Below are 22,353 nucleotides of genomic sequence, written 5' to 3'. Positions count from 1 at the left end.
TAACCAATGTTATATCAACTATAAGTTATGAATTTGTATTAAATATATACATTTGTATACAATATAGAAGTGTGTTGTTGCATTTATTGTAAATTTAGGCTATGTGACATTTGAAACCTCTGCCGTAATTGAAATGAGGATAGTTATTCGATTCATTTTAATTCTGTTATAAAATACCGACAAACACTAATATGCCGTGTTCACTTTAAGACGCGCAGGGTTTGTGTGTGTTTGTGTGTTCACACAGTCAGGAAGAGACGCACAGAGAATCAGACACACAAACAGCGCCAGCAGCAGAAATGAATGGAGCCTGACCGACAGGCGGCTGGATATCGACGATAAACGTGTCTTAAGTGTGAGCGGCTGACCGTTGGGATTTTTCTGTTTGAATGTTTCGCTAGTATCGCAAGGGTGAGTCGATGCCTTTAAATGTCACGGTTTCACTGTTAGCTTGTTAGCCGTGCGGTATGCTCTGACTAAAAACTGTGACTCAAACTCATTCACAGCAACGGCTCACACTCATATATAGAGGGTACACCTTTAGTGAGCTCAGAGCTGTCGTTGGATTATATCTGTGGTCATTTTTTGGCTATAATATGAAGAAAACGAGGGAATTATGAGCTAGCTGGCTAACCGCCGTTAGCACTATTGCTTATAAAATACATGCAATTGAGTGACAGCTTGATTTGACAGGGAAAAACACACATTTATATTAACTTTTGGATATTAAACAAACTGTTTTTATGTCAACCGGTTCCTTTTATTTGCGTAAATGTGATAAAAGTCAGTATTAGGTGGGTTTAAACGCATGACAGCAGTGGTCCAGTCAGTCGAGTTAGTACCTTACTGACCATCTTAAATGTAAAAGCCTGTTTTCATGTACAACTCTACACTTACACCTGTTTGTGTAGTAGGTGTGATAACCGTGTGTTAGCGTGTAGCTGGGAGTTCATATGAATGGCGGATTGTGTATCATTAGTGCCTGCGTGTACAGGATATGCTGCAGGCGGTCCGGTTCTCAGGATGAATGTACAAATACTCACCTGGATGTGTTTGATAATGAGTTAACGTTACATGTTTTTGGACTGATCACTCGACTAAAGACCAGACATTTGCAGAGATCTGGAATGTTCTGGGCTAGTGGTGTACAAATGCAGGGCTGTTTTATTATGGATAATACACACTTTATGTGACTGTTTTTTTTTTTTTTTTTTTTTAAGAAATTATTCTGTCAGCAAGGATGCATTTAATTGATAGGAATTGACAGTAAATATTTTTTAATTTAAAATAAATGCCGTTCGTTTGAACTTTCTATTCACCAATGAAATCTGAAAACCTATTAAGCAGCACAACAGTTTTCAAGAAATGTTTCTTAAGCAGCAAATCAACAAATTTGAAAGATTTCTGAAGGATCATGTGACACTAAAGACTGGAGTAACAATGCTGAAAATTCAGCTTTACCATCACAGGAATAAATTATATTTTAAAATATATTCAGATAGAAAAGAGTTATATTAAACTGTAATAATATGTTACAATATTGCTGTATTTTTGATCAAATAAATGCAGCCTTGGTGAGCAGAAGAGACTTCTTTTAAAAGCATTTAAAAATCTTTCTGACCCCAAACTTTTGAACACTCAGCTTCCACTCCTCTCTAATCAATGTCAGTTCAATTGGACTAAATAGCAGCACTATTGGCCAAATACCACTTGGAATGCCAAACAAATGCAAGAACCAGAACTGCATTAATAGCTGGAGATTCTATAGCTATAATGAAACTCAATGACAGATAACTTGACCTTGGTGACATATTTAAATCAACAAAATTTGCAACAACATTGTTCAGAGCATTACATAAAACCCATTTATTTGTTATTAAAAACACACACACACACACACATACATACATACATACATACATACATACATAAAGAAAATAATGTAAGATATATTGACCTGAAACTCTCAAACTGACTCCATCAAGGCCATCTTTATCATTGAGCCATGAATGAGCATTTGTCTCAGGTCTAAAGAAATGTTTTTGCTCTTCACATAGGTACCAGAGAGAATTAACACAGATCTGTATAGCATTAGGAAAAAAAAGTGTGTTTTTCGTCATATGTTATATAATCAAAGCAATGTATTTTGTGATGTCTGCCAAACGATTGGCTGTATGCTGTTGTCTTGAGTGGGCTGATTCCCTGTATATAAGCTCACAGAGCGCTGTAGAAAAGGTCTGTGTGTGTTTAGTAGAAGTCTTTGGAGTGGCAGAGCTCTCAAACACAGATAAGCCCCAGGCTGATATCAGGAAGTGCTGAGAGAGAGTTTGCCAGGGCTCAGCGCCACAGAGTTTGGGCCGAAACTGATGCTTCTGCTTGGGCGGCTCTTTCTCTTTAATTTAGACCCTGATATCTGTCATGAATGTTGCAGGCTTGTTGTTATAAGACAGAGTCAGTATGATCCATCTTCCTATCAAGGTAAGCCATTTAGTGTAAAATTCATAACGGCAGTGATGTGTTTTTTATATATACACTACACTACTCAGCAAGGACGCATTAAATTGAACAAAAGTGACAGAAAAGACATTCACATTTTTAGAAAATAATTTCTTTCAAAGGCTTTTGAACTTACTATTAATCAAAGAATAAAAAAAACGTGTATCACAGTTTCCACACAAATATTAAGCAGCACAAAATTCATGTTTGCCATCACAGGAATAAATTACATTCCAAAATACAGTATCATTAACATTACTATTTTTAATGTTTTTGAAAGAAGTCTCTTATGCTCATCAAGCCTGCAATTATTTGATCAAAAATACAGAAAAGAAACGGTAATATAGTGAAAAATTATTATATTTTAAAATAATGGTTTTCTATTTTAATATACTTAAAAATATAATTTATTTCTGTGATGCAAAGCTGAATTTTCAGCATCATTACTCCAGTCTTCAGTGTCACATGAAATCATTCTAATATGCTGATTTGATATTTAATTCTTTGATGAATAAAAAAATTTTAAAGAGGGAAAAAAAAGAACAGCATTTATTTAAAATGGAAATCTTTTGTAACCATATACAATGCCGTTCAAAAGTTTGGGGTCAGTAATTTTTTTTAATCTTTTTTTGAAATTAATACTTTTATTCAGCAAGGATGTGTTAATAAGTTATTTATATTGATTTATAAGTGATTTTTATATTGTAAAGATATACTGTTAGAAAATATTTCTATTTTGAATAAATGTTGTTCTTTGACTTTTCATTCATCAATGAATCCTGAAAAAAGTATCACAAGTTATAAATAATATTAAGCAGCACAACTGTTTCCAATATTGATAATAACTGAGTATCAAATCAGCATATAAGAATGATTTCTGAAGGATCATGTGACACTGAAGACTGGAGTAGCGATGCTAAAAAATTCAGCTTTGCATCACAGGAATAAATTATATTTTGAAATATATTAAAAGAGAACCATTATTTTAAATTCTATTCATATTTCACTATATTACTATATTTTCTGTATTTTTGATCAAATAAATGCAGACTTGATGAGCATAAGAGACTTCTTTAAAAAAAAATGTTATTTTAAATAAATATTCTCAATATTACTGTTTTTACTATATTTTTTATCAAATAAATGTAGAGAGTTCTTAAAAAAAAAAAAAAACTTACTAACCCCAATCATTTGAATGTTAGCGTACAAGGTTCGGTGAAAAATGTGTCAAAAAAAAAAAAAAGAGGGAAAGTCACTAAAGTCTAGTTTAAAATATATAACAAGTTATTCGAGATATTCATTTTTAGATTATTTTCAAGGAATGTTTTGGTGCGTGCACATATTTTAATGATTTATTTATTTGCATTTTTTTCTTCATCATACTAGATCCGCTGTATCACCCTGACATTTCTTTTTCCTCCCAAAAAATATCTCTGAATTTTAATCCAGAAGTTAAAAATATGCTCATCATAAAAGAGGTGCATTCAAATTATTGTATGTATGATTTGCATTTTTAATGTCTTTTTGAATAAACTAATACTGCATTGACCCACCTAGTTTAGCTGTAATTATTGATGCACCGGAAGCTTTGTGTTCTTATTTTTGTCTTTCTTTTTCTTTAAGGAGATCAAGACTGCTCAGAGATGCCCCAGAAAGCAGACTCCTCCAGACAGTAACAGACAGACACACCTGAGCAGACAGGTGACAGCCCCAACCTGAACACAACGAAAGGCTGGACTCCAAATCATACGTTCGCAGGATTTGAGTTGGCGTGCGTGAGAGAGAGTCACGTGAAACGCTAACGCAGACACATCCGGGTGTGTCTTATATAACTGAGGAAGCTCTCCTGCATCAGTGAGTGCTCTTATGTGAAGTGCTCTGATTTTGTTCTGCGCCTGTCAGTGCCATGTCTGTCTGTGTTGACTCACGGCAGTCAGACAGTACCATAGGGTGCTGGGTGTCGACACAAATTTCATGATTTGATTCTATTCAGTTCCAATATTAATTCAATTTGATATCAATTCATTAGGATGTATATATGAGGTACAGTACATGCCAATTTTTGTCATGGAAAAAAATCTCTGAACTAACACTGTAAACTATAAAGGAAACCCTGTCATTTGGTACATTACTATAATATTAAAGGTTAAAATGAAAACTGATTAAAATGGCTTCGCATGTGCAATGCTCCTGGAAAGAGTGAACATGACTGAAGAGAGCCATCTCTGGGAGGTCTGCCTGCATGCCTTTACATAAAAATCACGCAAAGTAGCGTTATGGTAACCTTTATTGGCATAAGTAACGATATGTCAAGCTTTGGACTGTTAATTAGCCTGACATGGTTGACCTGTTTTTATTTAATGTTGTTAGCATTATTTCCAGTGAATCTAACGTTTGCTAGCGTACTTTTATTCCAAATACAACTTGTATAACACCACTAACATTACCATTTTGCCAAAAATACAACTTTATTTGAGCTCTACTATTATACTGTCATAACCACAACACACATGTACATATGACATGATACAGATTTTGTTAAGTTGTTCTGTATCTTTTAACATACCCTCAAATGTTCATACATGTTTATTTCGTGCTATAACTAGTAGTAAAGCGGAGGAGATGATCAATCCACGAGGTGCAACAGCGATCATTCACACCACATTAAAGAGCGCCAAAATGGTGTTTATTGTTCGAAATTTGTAATATAATTGATAGAATTTGAAAGCTGTTTCATATCAAAAGTAACGAAGCACAAAGATTATCACAGTTGTTAGATGGGAGGCGCGCTACACATAATGGGCCTCATTCATGAAACACGAGCAGAACAAACTCGTTCAAAGCCGTTCTGAAATAAATTTTTGGATTCATGAAAATGTTTGTATTTTTAAAATTAGTTAGTTGGTAGGAAAGAAATTTACACCTGCACCCTACCTTATGTAAATGGTGCGTAAAACATTCATACGTTCTGTTATTTTAGGCAAATTGATAATGCTGCATTTTGATGCACTATGTACCATAATAATATTTCACAAGTTTAAATATTATGTTTTTGTTATGTTTAAACTGTTCAACTTTGGGTAATAGGCAGCGCTCCTCACTGTCACTTTTTACCCAGCCATCCAATCCCAGTGGAGGAGGGGCGGGACAAATACTACACTGACCAATATCCTACTTGTACAACGAATGAACAACAATGGAGAAGTTAAAGGCACACTATGTAGTTTTCCCACTAGAGGTCGCTTATTCAAAACAAAGGCATAGCTTAATGATTCCTTGATTTCGCGGAATCCTGTATTAAAGATTTATTAACACTACTGTAGTATGAAGCAGGGCGTGGCTAAAAACTGTTGGATTGGAACGAGGCCACTGGAGCGTTTGCTAATGAGAGATGAGTGCGACACAAGACTTGAGAACAGTGGAGCTTTTATTATACCGCAGACGAGCGCTTCCGCTTCTTCCGGTCAAGCGTATGTGGGGTAATGCAGCGCTGTTTTATCATATTAGATACATTTGTGTGTTGAAAGTTATTATAATGCTACTCTGTGCGTTCGCTCAGTGGCTACTATTGGACACTTGTTGCACACTGTAGTAAGCCAGATCCATATTGAGCATGGTAAAACATGGTACTCTCTGTAAATCAAGAAAACGAGATTTAAACAGTAAGACTTACTGTGTTGAGCTATATAACATGAATAGTTTTCTGTCGATGAATGTATCCAAACAGCTGCTCACCTGTCTAATAAAACACACAATAAATTAAAGCGCCTTTAGTGTTTCTACAAAATAAAAACAAATCGAGGGTAACACAGGTATGACGTCATTGTCAGGCGACACACGGACACGGTCCGTGTCCTGGGTAAAATTGCTTATTTCTCTGGATTTAAACATTATTGGAAACATTTGGGATAATGTAAGGACACAAGTCAACAAAATATATAACATTGTTCTAGCGGTTTTCGGATATTTTAATATACTGGAGCCAAACCTGAGAAGGGAGTCAAGAAGGTTCTATAGCGTTCTGGACACGTAGTTGTAATTCACAGGCAGGATTATGCTAATTAAGAATGAGCATGCACATGCACCCTATTTACAAATGTTTGGAACTCATTAACATACACACGTTTAACTATCAAATCTGATGTTTACGAAGCATTTCTGAATCCGGAGGAGAGTTTTCAGGAAGGTCCATGTTACACGCAAATTACTTCAAATTTTACGAAAGTTTCATGAAGGAGGCCCATTGTTTAGTAAAGTTTTGTTCACAGCCTTAATAAATAACAGCACTGGCTCATGATAGACCTATCCTGAGACAAAAAACTGCTCTGTTAAAATGATAACCATGCTCTCTCTTCTCACAGGAAGTGTCTTCCGTCCTCGCTCCTGTCCAGTCTGACAGGTGGTGGTGTTGGTCAGACAGCGGGCAGTGCCATGTCCCAGGCGTAAGTGCGTGTCTCCTGGCAGACTCAGGCGTGGTGGGACCGCGGTGGGCGTCTGGCTGCGGGAGGTGATGAAGCTGAAGCAGCGTGTGGTGGTGCTGTGTGCTGTGCTCTTTCTTCTCGGCCTGGCCAAGGTCTTCCTGCTAGATGGAGGGGAGGGATCGGCCGCCAGCCGCCGTGACCTCCGGGCCTTCCGCAAGATGGAGGCCAGCCTGGCCCTGGCCAAAGGAGCTCGCCTCACACACACCTTGCAGTCGCCCTGGGAAGTGGCCGCCCAGTGGGTGGGTCCGCGGGAAGTGTACCCGGATGAAACGCCCGAGCTAGCCGCTGTGCTGAATGCCCTGGCCACTGCTCGTGTGGAGAGGGCGGATGTGGGCTATAAAGGCACCCAGCTGAAAGCTCTGCTGGTGCTCGACGGAGGACAGAAAGTGGTTTTCAAACCCAAGAGGTGAGAAGAAGATGATTAAGATGGGGAACGAAAGAGAGAAAGTAATGAGAATGTGAATGAGGTTAAAATAAAAGGACTGAGTGATTTAGCGAAAGGGAGAGTGAGGGGAAGAGTGAGTGAGCAAATTAGAGAATGAAAAAGCTGGTGAGTGAAATAGAAAAAGAAATGAATGAATAAGAGATGTAATAATAGTCATTTTTATTTATAATGCACCTTTCAGAGACCTGAGAACAAGCCTGAGCATGTGTAGCAAAGCAAGAGCATAACAAGAGTAGTAGAATATGAAACAAAAATACAAACAGGAAGCAACGGAAAATGTGACACAAACAATTAATAACAAAACAACTGCTAGCCTGGGTTTAGGTGCAGTGGAGCTGAAAGACATACCGCCAATGACCTACATTTCCTGTTGCAATAGCAAACCACAACCATCCAAAATCATTTTCTCATTCGAGAAGCCGTTTCCCTCGTATATACGTCACAACAGGGAAGAAACGACTATTGCAACTTCAGTTTCATTCCCACTTTATTTTTTATTTTTTTATACTTTATTATGTCTTTCAATTCAAACACATTTAATACAATTATACAAATGAACATTTCCTTTGAAGACAATATTTTTTTACCAAAAAAAATTATAAATATATAAATAAAAAATTTAAACATTCACATTTTTATATCAACCTCTTATAATGAAACCTAATATGATTCCTAATAAGTAAATTCAAATAATATTATTTAAACATCAATTAATAATAATTCAGTTTCATGCCCACTTTAAAGGAATTTTCTGATTTGTCTGGTTTAGGATATACGTAAAATTTTACAATGAGGTTCGATTCATTAATATTTGGTAAAACCATTTGGTATCATGAACTTACAGTAAACAAATCTTTTACAGCATTTATTAAACTAGATTAATGTATTTTCTGCATATAGGCTACCATTCAAATGTTTGGGACCAGTAAAATGTTTTTAATGTTTTTGAAAGAAATCTCTTTTGCTCACCAAGGCTGCATTTATTTGATAAAAAAATACAGTAAAACTGTAATATTGTGAAATATTATTACAATTTAAAATAACTGTTTTTTTTATTTTAAATATATTTTGAAATGTAATTTATTCCTGTGATGATAAGCTGAATTTTCAGCATCATTACTCCAGTCTTCAGTGTCACATGATCCTTCAGAAATCATTCTAATATGATGATTTACTGCTCAAGAAACATTTCTGATTATTATCAATGTTCAAAACAGTTGTGCTGCCTTATACTTTTCTGGAAACTGTGATACATTTTTTTCAGGATTCTTTAATGAATAGAAAGTTTCAATGAACAGCATTTATTTGAAATAGAAATGTTTTGTAACATTATAAATGTTTTTACTGTCACTTTTGATCAATTTAACGTGTCCTTGCTGAATAAAACATTTCTTAACATTTCAAGTTGTATTAATAAAAATTAGATGAATTAGAAATGAACATTAGTATATTTGTAAATTAACATCAGCCTGCATTAATAAACATTGTAAAAGATGTTTATAAGGTATCATAAAATAATAGTAATGTTAGCAAATTGAACCTATTTGTAAAATATTACCAGGATATTTCTAGAATAAAATAGCATGTGCACTTAAAGCACAAAGCTGATCTGTCATTACTTCAGGTGAGTTCAGCTGTCTGCTCTCGTCTGAGCCTATTAGAGTTATCATGGATCTACAGGGACTTTAGATAAGTGAGGAAACTCTCCTGGTGTCCTTAATCTCTAAGGTCATCGATCAGACACACCTTATCTCTAATGGCTTCACATCCAGACACAATCCATTTGCACTGAACATTTTAGCCCCAAACAGCTGAATTGGGCATGCCACTTGTGTGCCATTCAACGTGGAATGTGGGATATCTTCCAAATAGGAGGTTAGAAAGTTAGAATATCGTTGAATGGATTGCAGCGTTAGTGTTTTTTGCTTTGAGCTTTGCACTTTGCAGGAGCAAGATTGAGAAATTAGGTTTTATAAAGGTTTTATAAAGCCTTTTTAGCCATGTTTTTTTTTTTTTTTCTTAAAAATCTGCTGCAGTGTCAGTAGTTTCAAAATGACCTGGAAGAATAAATGCTGTCTGTGTCCTTACCTTACACTTTTTTTTTTTTTTTTTTTTTTGCAGCAGCAGCAGCAGCACTCTTAGTCACAAAGTCAATAAATTCTGAGAAAAAAATATTCCAGAATTCAAGGCAGCATGGTGTGGCCACAGTATTCATGTCTTCTGTGGGTGTAACAGACGCTTTATTATATACGGTTTTATCAATAGAATAATATACAGTCTGCCAAACAAGTGTGTGCTGAAAAAGACTTATGTGGGCGTTGTGTGTGTTGAATACTGTCCAGGTATCAGTCCTGGGTTATTGAAACTATTATTTGCTCATTACATCCTGCTATTTAAGGAACAAGTAATAACAGTTAAGGAGTGTGTGTACATTTATGTCAGGAGTGGATTGACTAGTTATACTTGTTACTCTAATCATAACAGTGTCCATACTGAATGTGAAAATGCTGTGTGACACCTCACGATCACAGCCAGTCAGAACATAATCAAACATCTGATATTTAATATAGTGTAATTTGGTCCAATGAGAATTCAGTTTGGGTGTGTATACACAACACAACACTACAGACATTGAGACATGAAGGCAAAAACTAATAATTTAATTTAAGCTTTCACATTGCCTGAGTTCATTAGGACATGGATAAAAAAAGATTTTTCATCTTTTTGTCTTCTTTTGCTTTTCTCTTATATTGTCTGCCTGTGTTATATGTATTTCTACTTTATTGTTTCTCATTATTAGGTACACTAGAGATTATGTGGTCGAGGGAGAGCCCTATGCAGGGTACGATCGGCATAATGCAGAAATCGCTGCTTTCCACTTGGACAGGTAATGCGCACACACACACACACACACACACTCACACTCACACTCACACTAGGGCTGCATAATTACATCAAATAATTAACCGAGGAATTGTGCATTTCTTCAACTGGGCAGTGTTTTAGGAGATAATTATCTTGATTTTACCTTCTGTTTTCTTCACATGTCTCCATATTTAATCTCAAACTACACTGATACAGTTGTCTCCTCGATTTAAAAAAAATAAAATAAAATAAAAAAAGCTTTGGTCACAGTTTAGATTAGGGTCCAATTCTCACTATTAACTAACTATTAACTACAACTTTGCCTCAATAAACTCCTAATGACTGCTTATTAATAGTTAGATTAAAGGGTTAGTTCACCCAAAAATGAAAATTCTGTCATTAATTACTCACCCTCATGTCGTTCCACACCTGTAAGACCTTCGTTCATCTGCAGAACACAAATTAAGATATTTTCCATAAAATCCAATGGCTCAGTGAGGCCTGCATTGCCAGCAAGATAATTAACACTTTCAATGCCCAGAAAGCTACTAAAAACATATTTAAAACATGTGACTACAGTGGTTCAACCTTAATGTTATGAAGCGAAAAGAATACTTTTTGTTCGCCAAAAAAACAAAATAACGACTTTATTCAACAATATCTAGTGATGGACGATTTCAGAACACTACTTCATGAAGCTTCGAAGCTTTACAAATCTTTTGTTTCGAATCAGTGGTTTGGAGTGCGTATCAAACTGCCAAAGTAACGTGATTTCAGTAAACGAGGCTTCGTTACGTCATAAGTGTTTTGAAATTTCAGTGGTTTACCACTGGGGAGCTTGACTTTGGCAGTTTGATACAAGCTCCAAACCACTGATTTGAAGCAAAAGATTCGTAAAGCTTCGAAGCTTCATGAAGCAGTGTTTTGAAATCACCCATCACTAGATATTGTTGAATAAAGTCGTTATTTTGTTTTTTTGACACAAACAAAATATTCTCGTCGCTTCATAACATAAAGGTTGAACCACTGTAGTCACATGAACTGTTTTAAATATGTCTTTAGTAGCTTTCTGGGCATTGGAAGTGTTAATTGTGTTGCTGGCAATGCAGGCCTCACTGAGCCATCGGAGTTTATGAAAAATATCTTAATTTGCGTTCCAAAGATGAACGAAGGTCCTACGGGACATGAGGGTGAGTAATTAATGACATAATTTTCATTTTTGGGTGAACTAACCCTTTAAGGATGTAGAATATGGTCATGCAGAATAAGGCATTAAAATGTCATTTATAAGTACTAATTAGCAGCCAATGTCCTAGTAATATGCATGCTAATAAGCAAATAGTTAATAGTGAGAATTGGACCCTAAACTAAAGTGTTACCAAATCTTTCAAAAGTTAGTATACCTTATAGTTTATTATTAGGGGTAAAATTGTTGGCGGAAATGACATCAAATGAACTGAGAAAGAGACAGTTTTCAATGTAAACTTTTAATTCAAATTGTCAAAACAACAAATATTGAAATGGTTTGTTTAGATTCACTTTTTTTTTTTTTTTTTTTTTTTTGCTTCGATCAAGTTATGTAATTTTTTTTTTTGTAGGATGGATTATTGTTCAAGATTAAAAGTCTTTGTTTGGGACAATAAAATCTATACATAAAAAAAATGTGACCCTTATATAACAAAATTTAATCGGTTGGATTCAATAACATTTAACCCCTGGGACATGCCCAGAAATGCTCAGTATACACCTTCAAAACATCAATTAAGCTTCTGAATAATATAATTTCAGTTTTATACATCAGAAAATCAACACAGCATAAAAATCCTGATAATCAAATTTCAAATAAATTACACTTGTAAGTGATATTACTGACCAAAACTAGAATGACTTGTCTTCCTGTTCAGCATGAGCTTATTGACTGTTCGCAAACATGGTGTTAGTATCTGGTGCGGCAAGAGTCTTTGAGCTTTCTACATTCCTGGCTGTCAACTTTGTTAGTGTAACTATTTGTTATCGTTTTGCTTTCCACTAAAGCGTCTTGTGAGGCAGTGTTTCTTATTTCTATTGGCTACTGTGAACTTACTCTCATGTCATGACTCACTCCAAAACCATATGAAGTTAATTTTGTTTTTGGCACACAGAAAGTTGTTCACTCTTTTTTCCATACAAAAGTTTTTAGTGACCATGGCTACCAAGCTCCAAAAATAACAACAAAAACACCATTGGATTATCATAAAAGAAGTCTTAGCTATTGGTGTCCTATATGTTTTCTGAAGCAGTACGATAGCTTTGTGTGAGAAACAGATTGAAATTGAAGCCCTTTGGTGTTCCACAAGAAAAATAACTGCATGCAGACTTGGAACGACATGAGAGTTTTAAAAAAACAGGGATTTTGGTTGAATGATCCCTTTAGGCCTCAGATTGACTTCTGCATGCATGGACACAGTTGATATGTCTGTGATTGGTTACAGTGCTCAGCTTGGGGACAAAACCTTGGGACAAAACAGTAGTAAAACATGCTCTTCTGCTGGGAGATTCAAACTTTTTGATGTGGACCCCCAAATACAGTATATTGTTTCTTAAAATATAGGCAGCTATCTACACTGCTGTTCAAAAGTATACTTACTGACCCCAAACACAGCACACCACCCAAAACACACCATACCTACTGGGAAGCATGGTGGTAGCAGCAATATGTTGTAGGGGTGTTTCTCTTCAGCGGGGACTGGGCGATTGGTCAGGATTGAAAGGAAAATGGATGCTGCTAAGTTCATCCAAATTCTTGAGGAAAACCTGCATCCCTCTGCTAGATAGCTGAAGAGGTCATTCACCTTCCACACGACAGTGATCCTAAACATACCGCCAAAAGAACAATGCAGTGGCTTTAAGGATAGGAAGGTGAATGTTCTTGAGTGGCCAAGCCAGAGTCCTGACTTAAATCCGATAGAAAATCTGTGGATGGAGTTAAAGAGAGTAGTTCATTGCCGCTCACCACAGAATTTGACTGAACTTGAGGAATTCTGCAAGGAAGAATGGGCAAATATTCCCCAATCTAGGTGTGCAAAGCTAGTACAGACATATCCAAAAAGATTAATGGCTGTAATTAAAGCAAAAGGTGGCTCTATGAAGGGTTAAATCAGGGGACTGATTTCTTTTCCAACCTTGTTATTCTAGTTTTTTCAGGGGTTTTTATCAATTTTCAGAACTGTTGCTTTTTCTTTTATTGCTTTGATGTTGCAAGGCAAAATTTGTAAATAAAGCTGGAAAAGGTTTCTTTTGGGAATGGGTTTTGGTTTCAGGCTGTACGACAAATAAAGTAACTATTTCAAAGGGGTATGATGACTGAAGAATATAAAAATATCACGGTTTCCACAGTAATGTTAAGAAGCACAACTGTTTTGAACATTGATAATAATAAGAAATGTTTCTTGAGCAGCAAATCAGCATGTTAGTATGATTTCTGAAGGATCATGTGACTGAAGACTGTAGTAATGATGTTAAATATCACTGTTTTACTGTATGTTTTGATCAAATAAATGCAGCCTTGGTGAGCATAAGATAACTTTTTCAAAAACATTAAAAAAAGAGAAAAAAAAAGAAAAATCTTACCCCAAACTTTTGAACAGTAGTCTATTTTAAAGATTATGGAAAATGAAAATGTGTAAAATACTGTCTGGAAAATTTGAATATTAGAATACGCTTAAAACTAATAGCTGCCAATAGAATAAAATAATTGATTAATATCATGATTACCAGTCTTTAGAGTACAGAATAACAGTCAACAGTAATAATGTCAGATGATGTAAATCTGTATTTTATATATTTATTTATTATAATATATTTCTCTGAACTTTTCCATTGACCCACACAGCCCCCTGGGGGTCCCAAACCCAAGTTCAAAAACCCCTGCTCTAGTTGACACAGTGCACAATTAGTTCACTGAAAATTCCTAATCGTAATCTTGATCAATATATGATTCATTATGTCATTGAAACACTATAAAAAAAAAACCTGAAAAAAAAACCTGTCCATATTAAATGGCATTTATACCTAGCGTGATAACCAACTGTATGCTGATGTGTCGTTACTGTATGAGTCATGAATTTCTTTGATAACTTCCAACAGGATCCTGGGCTTTAGGAGAGCACCCCTGGTGGTGGGGCGGTTTATGAATCTGCGTACAGAGATAAAGCCAGTAGCTACAGATCAACTGCTGAGCACTTTCCTGATGCACGGTCAGTTTCACCCTTTTGCTTTTCTTTCACATTGTCTCATCTTCGTTCTCCATTCTGGAACCGCTTTGCACATTTCAACCACAGAAAAGACCGCAGCAACAATACCACTTGCCATGTTTATATGCTGAGCCTGTATTAGACAGGATATGTGGCCAGACAGAAAGCTATGGGGCAAAGTGTCACAAAACCAGACTTTTGTTTGTCAGAATAAAGATTCGTCCAATTTAGAGCTTGTATTAGTTAAAAATTGCCCACATAGGCCACATTTAGGTACACTGCATGGTTCAAGTGACCCGATTCTGATTTTTTTTTCTCCCATGCAGCACAGATCAGATACAAGCCACTACCATGTAAGCAGGAAAAAAGCGCATGGATTCCGATATTCACCGTTTCAGGCCTCATTCGTATGTGGAAATAAATCAGATATGAATCAGATGCGTGCATTTGCGCCTGCCGTGTAAGTGGATCGGATATTCCCCACGTAAATGCGACTCCTGCATCATTAAAAAATTGAGGGTTTTTTTTTTTTTTTTTAAACATTTCGCGGTACAGACATACCTATAACAATAATAAATAATAATAATTTGTTACATTTATATAGCGCTTTTCTGGGTACTCAAAGCACTTTACATATGGAAGGGGGAATCTCCTCAACCACCACCAATGTGCAGCATCCACCTGGATGATGCAACGGTGGCCATATTGCCCCAGAACGTCCACCACACACTGGCTTATTGGTGGAAAGGAGAGTGATGAAGCCAGTCAGTATATGGGGATGATTAGGAGGCCATGATGGACGGAGGCCAATGGGCAAATTTGGCCAGGATGTCGGGGTTACACCCCTACTCTTTTCGAAGGACATCCTGGGATTTTTAACGAGAGTCAGGACTTCGGTTTAACATCTCATCCGAAGGACGGTGGTTTTTGACAGTATAGTGTCCCCATCACTATACTGGGGTGTTAGGACCCACACAGTCCACAGGGTGAGCACCCCCTGCTGGCCTCACTAACACCTCTTCCAGTAGCAACCTAGTTTTCCCAGGAGGTCTCCCATCCAGGTTCTAACTAGGCTCAGCCCTGCTTAGCTTCAGTGGGCAACCAGTCTTGGGCTACAGGATGATATGGCTGCTAGCATAACAAATGAAACATTAGTTGACTAGCAGAGTATTAATTAGGTATGCACCGATGTATCGGCCGCCGATATTTATCGGCCGATTTTTGCTCAATTTACAACCATCGAATCATCGGCTGTAGCAGGAAAAAGGCTGATATAACAAACCGATGGTTTATAAATTAACTGCGTGAAGGCACTGAGCTTTATAATGACTGTTGCGTAATCCTAGCGCTGCTGTCTGCGCTTTAAAGTTAATCAAATAACAAAAGATCGCACACTATTCTTGACTAAAAAACTTTTGTAACTTCCATAAGTGTAGCGAATCCCATCCAAATGATGACCAAAACTTTACTGATGTTTTAAGTTTATTGCATCTGTTTTCACTCCAAACAAATCACCACAAAAGCTAAACAATACAGAGCACAAGAAGTGCGCATTAAACTCTCTCTCCCTCCATTGCATTATCAACATACAGCGAATTACTCAAAACACTTATTACAACTAACAGTTAACTCTGAAGAACTGCGTGCTCTCCTTGTCAATCCGTACACTAGAACACCCGTCAAAATAAGAGTCCCACCTTAGTAAAGGAGATAGTGCAGATCTCATACATATTTAAACTTACAAAAAATATTAAAATGTATACAAAAACAAATTAGAAGATTAATCGCAATAAAGTCTGTTACAATAAAGAAGGATTAATATGTATATAATTTATACAGTGAAGAATATGCAGTGCTATTTTACATTTGTTTACTTTATTTCTGTTCCTGAAAACTTTTAAACCTACCTAAAAAGCACTATTTCATATGTATCTTTGTTCTGTTGTCTTTGTGTAGGCCTGCTGAATGTTAAATGGATCCAATCCATGTTCATTAAAAATTATTTGATGATGCAGCAATAAACCTGCTAGTATATTTTAATGCAGGTGTTTTTGAACTTTACTATCTATTTTGATGACAAAATTTCAAATAAGAGAGTAAGTGACAAATATTGGTATCGGACAATAATTGTTTGTTAAAATCGGTATCGGTGTTGGTATCGGCCCCAAAAATCATATCGGTGCATCCCTAGTATTAATTTTGTTCTGTGTGTTGAATAAATAAAAGGCGATCTGACGTTGAAATGTGTTGCTTTTGAAATCTTGCTGAGTGCTCCTTGCCGCTGTTGTCAGTGATGGCGGCGCGCGCTTCAGCCCCGTTGTGGAGACTCTACCCATTCGTTCCATTGAAACCACAAAATAAAATGCGCACAACATGTCCCTGCCTTTGATATACAATCACTGATGAACGCATTTGGTTTTAATGAGTAAAAAGAAACTATACGACTGCGGATTGGAACCCAGAAGCTGTGACATTTTTGACAAATATCTACCACCTGAGTATTATTCCACTCACACACTTCCAGCAGAGCTGCGTACATAATCACTGTCATGAAGAATTTGTATTTTTATAGTACTCAGCGTACTATTGGAATTGATTTGTGATGTCATATATGCTTTTTTTTTTTGTGCAGTGCAGTGTAAAATGCAGACATTAGATACAGGTCACTAAGCACGTTGTCTAAAAAATCGGATATTGATCATCAAGACCTGCAGTGTAAATGCAGCCTTAGATACTATCTGACCAACATGTAAAACAACCAACCACGGTTTTATTGATCATTGAAACCACAATAATCAACCGTCGCCAAAGTGGCATTATGTATAATTTTTGGTGACTAAAAAGACAATGCTATGAATGATAGATGCTGTAATGTGAAAATGATGAAAATTTCCTGGTGATGGAAACATGGAAATTACTCATGATACAAGACTCTATAGCCCTATTCACACTACCAGCGATTCGATGCAAATCACTTGTATGTGTTCATAGTGCTGTCGCTGTTATTGGTAGACTGCACGTCTGGACATACCGTTAGAAAATGTGATCACAGATGATAAATATTAAGGGTAAAACTAAGATATAATGTTCTACGAATTAGTTGTCTGCTGATGGAGAGTGTTGTTGTATACATTAAAGGGGTCATGAAATGGATTTTTTATTATTTTATGTTTCCTGAGGTGCACTTATAATGTTATGATTTTTACATCAAAAATTGTCATAATTTAGAAATAAAAGGCAATTTTCCTACCCTGATTTTAGCCCTCTGATTTGAACACTCTGTTTGAAGGGGCGTGACTGCTGTGAGACTTGTGTAAACACCCACTGCTGTGATTGGCTGACATCTTTGCATATGAAATATTACATGTGGAATCTTTTCAAATGCTTTTACCACATTTTTACTATTACAGCTGTCGAGATTAACGATTTGTGAAAAGTGTTGATTATTGCATGATATTTAGGTCTATTCCTATCACATGGAAGGTTGCAGTGATGAGCATTGAGCACATGACAGTCTGTTGATCGTGTGAAGGCAGTGATCTCGTTATTGCAACACCATTTCTGCACGTTCACGGAATGCTTTCACTGTAACTAACAATGCAAACACGAATTAAATACAGTAAGAGATTCACTGTTTTGTGTAAGAGCGTCACTATAATGGGAGGTTTGGCAAGTGTCCAGAAATCTACAGCTTCAGCCATTATAAAGAGAGCATTCTTTGAAGTAAAAAATACTAGGATTATTCATTATGAATTGAACTGTCATTACCGGTTTAAAAATTAAATGCGTTACTTACAGTTTGCAGGGTCCTTGCTGATTCCGGAACAGTTGATTCCTGGTCTTTGAGCAAAAGTTTTTGGGCAAAGCAGGGTTTTTCCTGCATAGAGATTTACGAGGCGGCCGCCTCCATCAAATTTCGTGCCGAGTGTTCACAAAACTCAGACAGGCAGTCACATGCTCAGATAACCCTTTCTGTTGCGCCTTCCCGGCCTGTGTCCATTCTCGAACCGTTCTGCCCATCCCCACTTAAAAAAAAAAAGGGGTTCCATGCCGAAAAGATCGCTTTCACTCTGGCCCTACAACTAAGGTGACCACCTGGCTATTGATCTGTTGCAGGACAATAGATGTGATTTTGCGGGACAATGCGGGACACGTCTGAGACAGATAAATGTACTACTATGCTATGTAAATATTGATTTTCATTCGTTGGCAAACTTGGCATATGCGCCGATTAATGCTTCTGCTGGTGGGTGCCCACACTATGTTGCGGCAACATTAAATCCTGGAGAGAAGACAATTCTAGATTCACGAGTGCACATGAAGGAGGACCAAGTTTGTGACATTCTGAAAGGCTTAAAGTGAAAAAGCTTAACGTGGCTTAATTTACCAAGGCAGTGTTATTAACAAACCAAACTTAGTAAACACCATACTAATAAAGCATACTATATACAGAAAAGCAGATGAACGCAGTTTAATTAAGCATTTTCCTCCCATAAGGAAAACACTTAACGTGGCTTAATGTACTAAGAAAGTGACATTAAAAGACCAAACTTAGTAAACACTAATAAAGCATACTATACAGAATAATTGTTTTGTGCAGAATTGGTTCTTTTATTATAACTTAATAGGCCACATTAAGCGACGTTAAAAGCTTTTTCTTTATAACGGTTTTCTATGGGAGGAAAACACAACGTTTAAACAAATTGCGTTAATATTCTGTGCTCATCTGCTTTGCTGTGCATAGTATGGTTTATTAGTATGATGTTTACTGAGTTTGGTCATTTATTATCACTGTCTTAGTACATTAAGCCACGTTAAGCGTTTTCTATGGGAGGAAAATGCTTAACGTGTAATTAAACGCGTTGCGTTCAAATTCTGGGCTCAGCTCCTTTTCTGTAGTATACTTTATTAGTATGATGTTTACTAAGTTTGGTCTGTTAATATCACATAGTACATTAAGCCACGTTGAGTGTTTTAGAATGTCCCCAAAGTGGGACTGGGAGCACACGCATGTAATATCTGAGCGAGAGAGTCCAGTTTTGCGCGAGAAGGGAATGCCTGTGAACAGAGAGAGTCCTGCTCACGCATTTGATGCACTCTCGACATTTTTCATTATAATAACGCCATAGAAACCGCCTTAAATGAATTATTAACGTAAGTAGAAAGTCGTGTCTGAAAGTTGCAATCAAGTTATTTATTGGTTAAAATGGAGAACATCTTGTGTTTTCCTGTAGGTTCTCAAGCATCCACAGGATTGGCGCATGTTCGTTTGAAATATTTGCCATCAGGATGGATGATTACAAGCTTTAATCCATCAATTTGGGCAGCTTTGAGCAGCTCTTGAGGTTTTTATCTAGTATGTGAGATGATTGCTGGTGTAGCTGTGTTTACCAACTTTTACCGACCGATGAGGCCCGCACTTCCTTTGCGCTGTCCACTCAGTTGATATCAGCGGGAAAACCTCTCTCTACGATTGCATTGGGGTACGTTTTCCAAAGCGAACTATGGTCTCAAGTTCCATCGTTACCAATAGAGTTCAATGGGACTTACGACCATGGTTCACCAACGATGCTTTCGGGGAACGCACCTGTGGTTTTCACATCTAGAACTTGATGGCTGCACAAATAGATTTTTCAATGCCAGTCACAGTTTTTATTACATTTCTTATGGTGGTAGGCCTATTGTAATTTCAGGTATGAAAAAATAATAATACAGACATAACTGAAATGTGGGACGCAGAACAAAGCTCCCAATTCCGGTCACCCTACCTAAAACTTACTGGCCTCAAACGGAGCCGCTCAGGACATTCTGCGAGAGTGCACGAAAGTGATGCGCGGTTATATCTGCATCAGATAATCCACCGGGTTGGGCAGGCCGAGTAATACAAAATAACATTCCAAGTAATTGCGGGTGGGCCGCGGATAAATCATTAATGTGTTGATTTTAATAAAGACACGGAACTCTCATTTGGTAAAATGTGCATCACTCTTTTACTTTGTTTTTTCAACGACAACGCATTTCTATTCAGGAAAAACCAATCAAGGAAAGCATATGCAGTGTTGCCAACTATTTTAAGAGGAAAGTAGCTAAAGCCTGCCCAAAAAGTTGCTAAATGTCGCTAGATGACGTCATGCGTAAATTAGCATATTTGTGACGTCATCACGTCGTACTTGCATTTTGCCTGCCGGTAACACTTCAGCATATGGGAACACGCATTCACTATTAACTACAACTTTTGCCTCAGTTAGCTCCTAATTTACTGCTTATTCATAGCCCACCTAATGTTTTCTCTCCTAATGTGCTCACAAACTGTATTTTATTATAATATAATATAGCCGAATGTCCAATAAAGCTGTTCTCATTTCCTATATATTTAAGCCCTGTTATAGAGTAATATAAGTGATAAGCACATGAGAAGAATGGAAATCAAAACGATCAAACTAAATTCTTTAAATATAAAACAAAGGAGAAGCAGATAAGTGATTGGTTTGTGTGCTCATGTGTAGCTCGTTCATTCACATATAACAGATGCCGTGCGCATTACAGAATGTGGTGCTGCTCCTCTCAGCCACTTAACAGAGCAGCCACAGAGAGAGGTGTGACTGCAGCGGGAAAGCAAGACCTCGTGCTCGTGGGACAGTACTGGCGACATTTGGAAAGTTACTGAGGTTTGTCCAAAATGTCGCTAGATTTGTCGCTAGGTGCTTTTTTGAAAAAATGTCGCTAAAGGGGTCTGAAAAGTCGCTAAATCTAGCGACAAAGTCGCTAATTCGGCAACACTGAGCATATGCCAAGAGCACCTTCTAGTGGTCATTATATAAAACACAAAGGAAAAACCCCACATGAGATATTGCTTAAAAACTTAACAGCTTTAACTAAAAATATACACAAGCTTAACAGAAATTATTCTGATAAGAGTGTTTTCCAACAATGATGTAATGAAACAGTGACAATTTTAGTTTGAAGGGGGTAAAACCTGTTTATAGGCTATTAAGGAAATATAATTTTGCCAAAGAAAAACTTTTATTTTAGATATTTATTTAAAAGCAGCCTACTTAAGTGTCATATGTTATTATATATTCATGCTTAACACTGAGAATTTGAATAATTATTTTGTGATGATCAGGTGCAGATATCTAAATCAGAGAATATCGTAGGTTTGGGCGGTTGGCGGGTTGATGATTTATTTTTAACAGCAGATTTAGGTGATGTTAGAGCTGATCCGCACATCTCTAGTGCACAAGCCCTATAGAGTCCCCTTTAAAGTTCAGGTACAAGACTTTTTCTTTGTTCAGTTTGCACACTGAACATGGATTGGAGCTGTTAATCTTGAACTCTTAAAGTACACTGTTTTAATATGAACTGCAACTGCTCATTATATCATATAATTAAGAACTAACAATGTATGAATCTTTTTTTTTTTTTATTCATGTACTGTATGTGTTTACTGACAAAATCATAAATCACTCTATAAATTAGCTGTTCTGTTTTGTCCAAACTTCAGACGGTTGAGCTCTACTGCCACCAACTGTCACTCGTCGTCAGAGATCGCCAGCTCTCTGTTGAAATGAATGCTGGTGGTGTGAACAGGGCTTAAAGGGTTAGTTCTGTCGTCATTTACTCACCCTCATGTCATTCCAAACCCATAAGACTTTCGTTCATCTTCGGAACACAAAATATTTTTTAACAAAATCTGAGAGCTTTCTGTCCCTCTAATGACAGCTACACAACTGACACTTTGACGCTTTAAAAAGTTCATAACGAGATTGTGAAGCTAATCCATATGCATTGAGCAGTGTAGTCCAAATTTTCTGAAGAGACTTGAACATTTTAT

General features: G+C 36.7%; 1 protein-coding gene across 2 annotated transcripts in view; it reads left to right on the top strand.

Annotated features, from left to right (window-relative positions):
- Nucleotides 1-222: 222 nt before the first annotated feature.
- Nucleotides 223-22,353, top strand: part of fam20b (FAM20B glycosaminoglycan xylosylkinase) — a 37,558-nt gene continuing 15,427 nt past the window's right edge. Inside the window, exons 1-5 of one of the 2 annotated variants that reach the window (XM_051873916.1) lie at nt 223-411; nt 4,120-4,197; nt 6,858-7,383; nt 10,223-10,309; nt 14,413-14,522. In XM_051873916.1, the coding sequence (XP_051729876.1) occupies nt 7,007-7,383; nt 10,223-10,309; nt 14,413-14,522 (574 nt within the window). In that variant the 5' untranslated portion in view covers nt 223-411; nt 4,120-4,197; nt 6,858-7,006. Of the gene's footprint in view, nt 412-4,119; nt 4,351-6,857; nt 7,384-10,222; nt 10,310-14,412; nt 14,523-22,353 lie in introns of both variants that reach the window. The other variant, XM_051873915.1, reaches the window with a different exon arrangement.

Source organism: Ctenopharyngodon idella, chromosome 20, assembly GCF_019924925.1.
Source record: "Ctenopharyngodon idella isolate HZGC_01 chromosome 20, HZGC01, whole genome shotgun sequence".
Taxonomy (NCBI): domain Eukaryota; kingdom Metazoa; phylum Chordata; class Actinopteri; order Cypriniformes; family Xenocyprididae; genus Ctenopharyngodon; species Ctenopharyngodon idella.
This window is presented reverse-complemented; position numbering and strand designations above follow the sequence as displayed.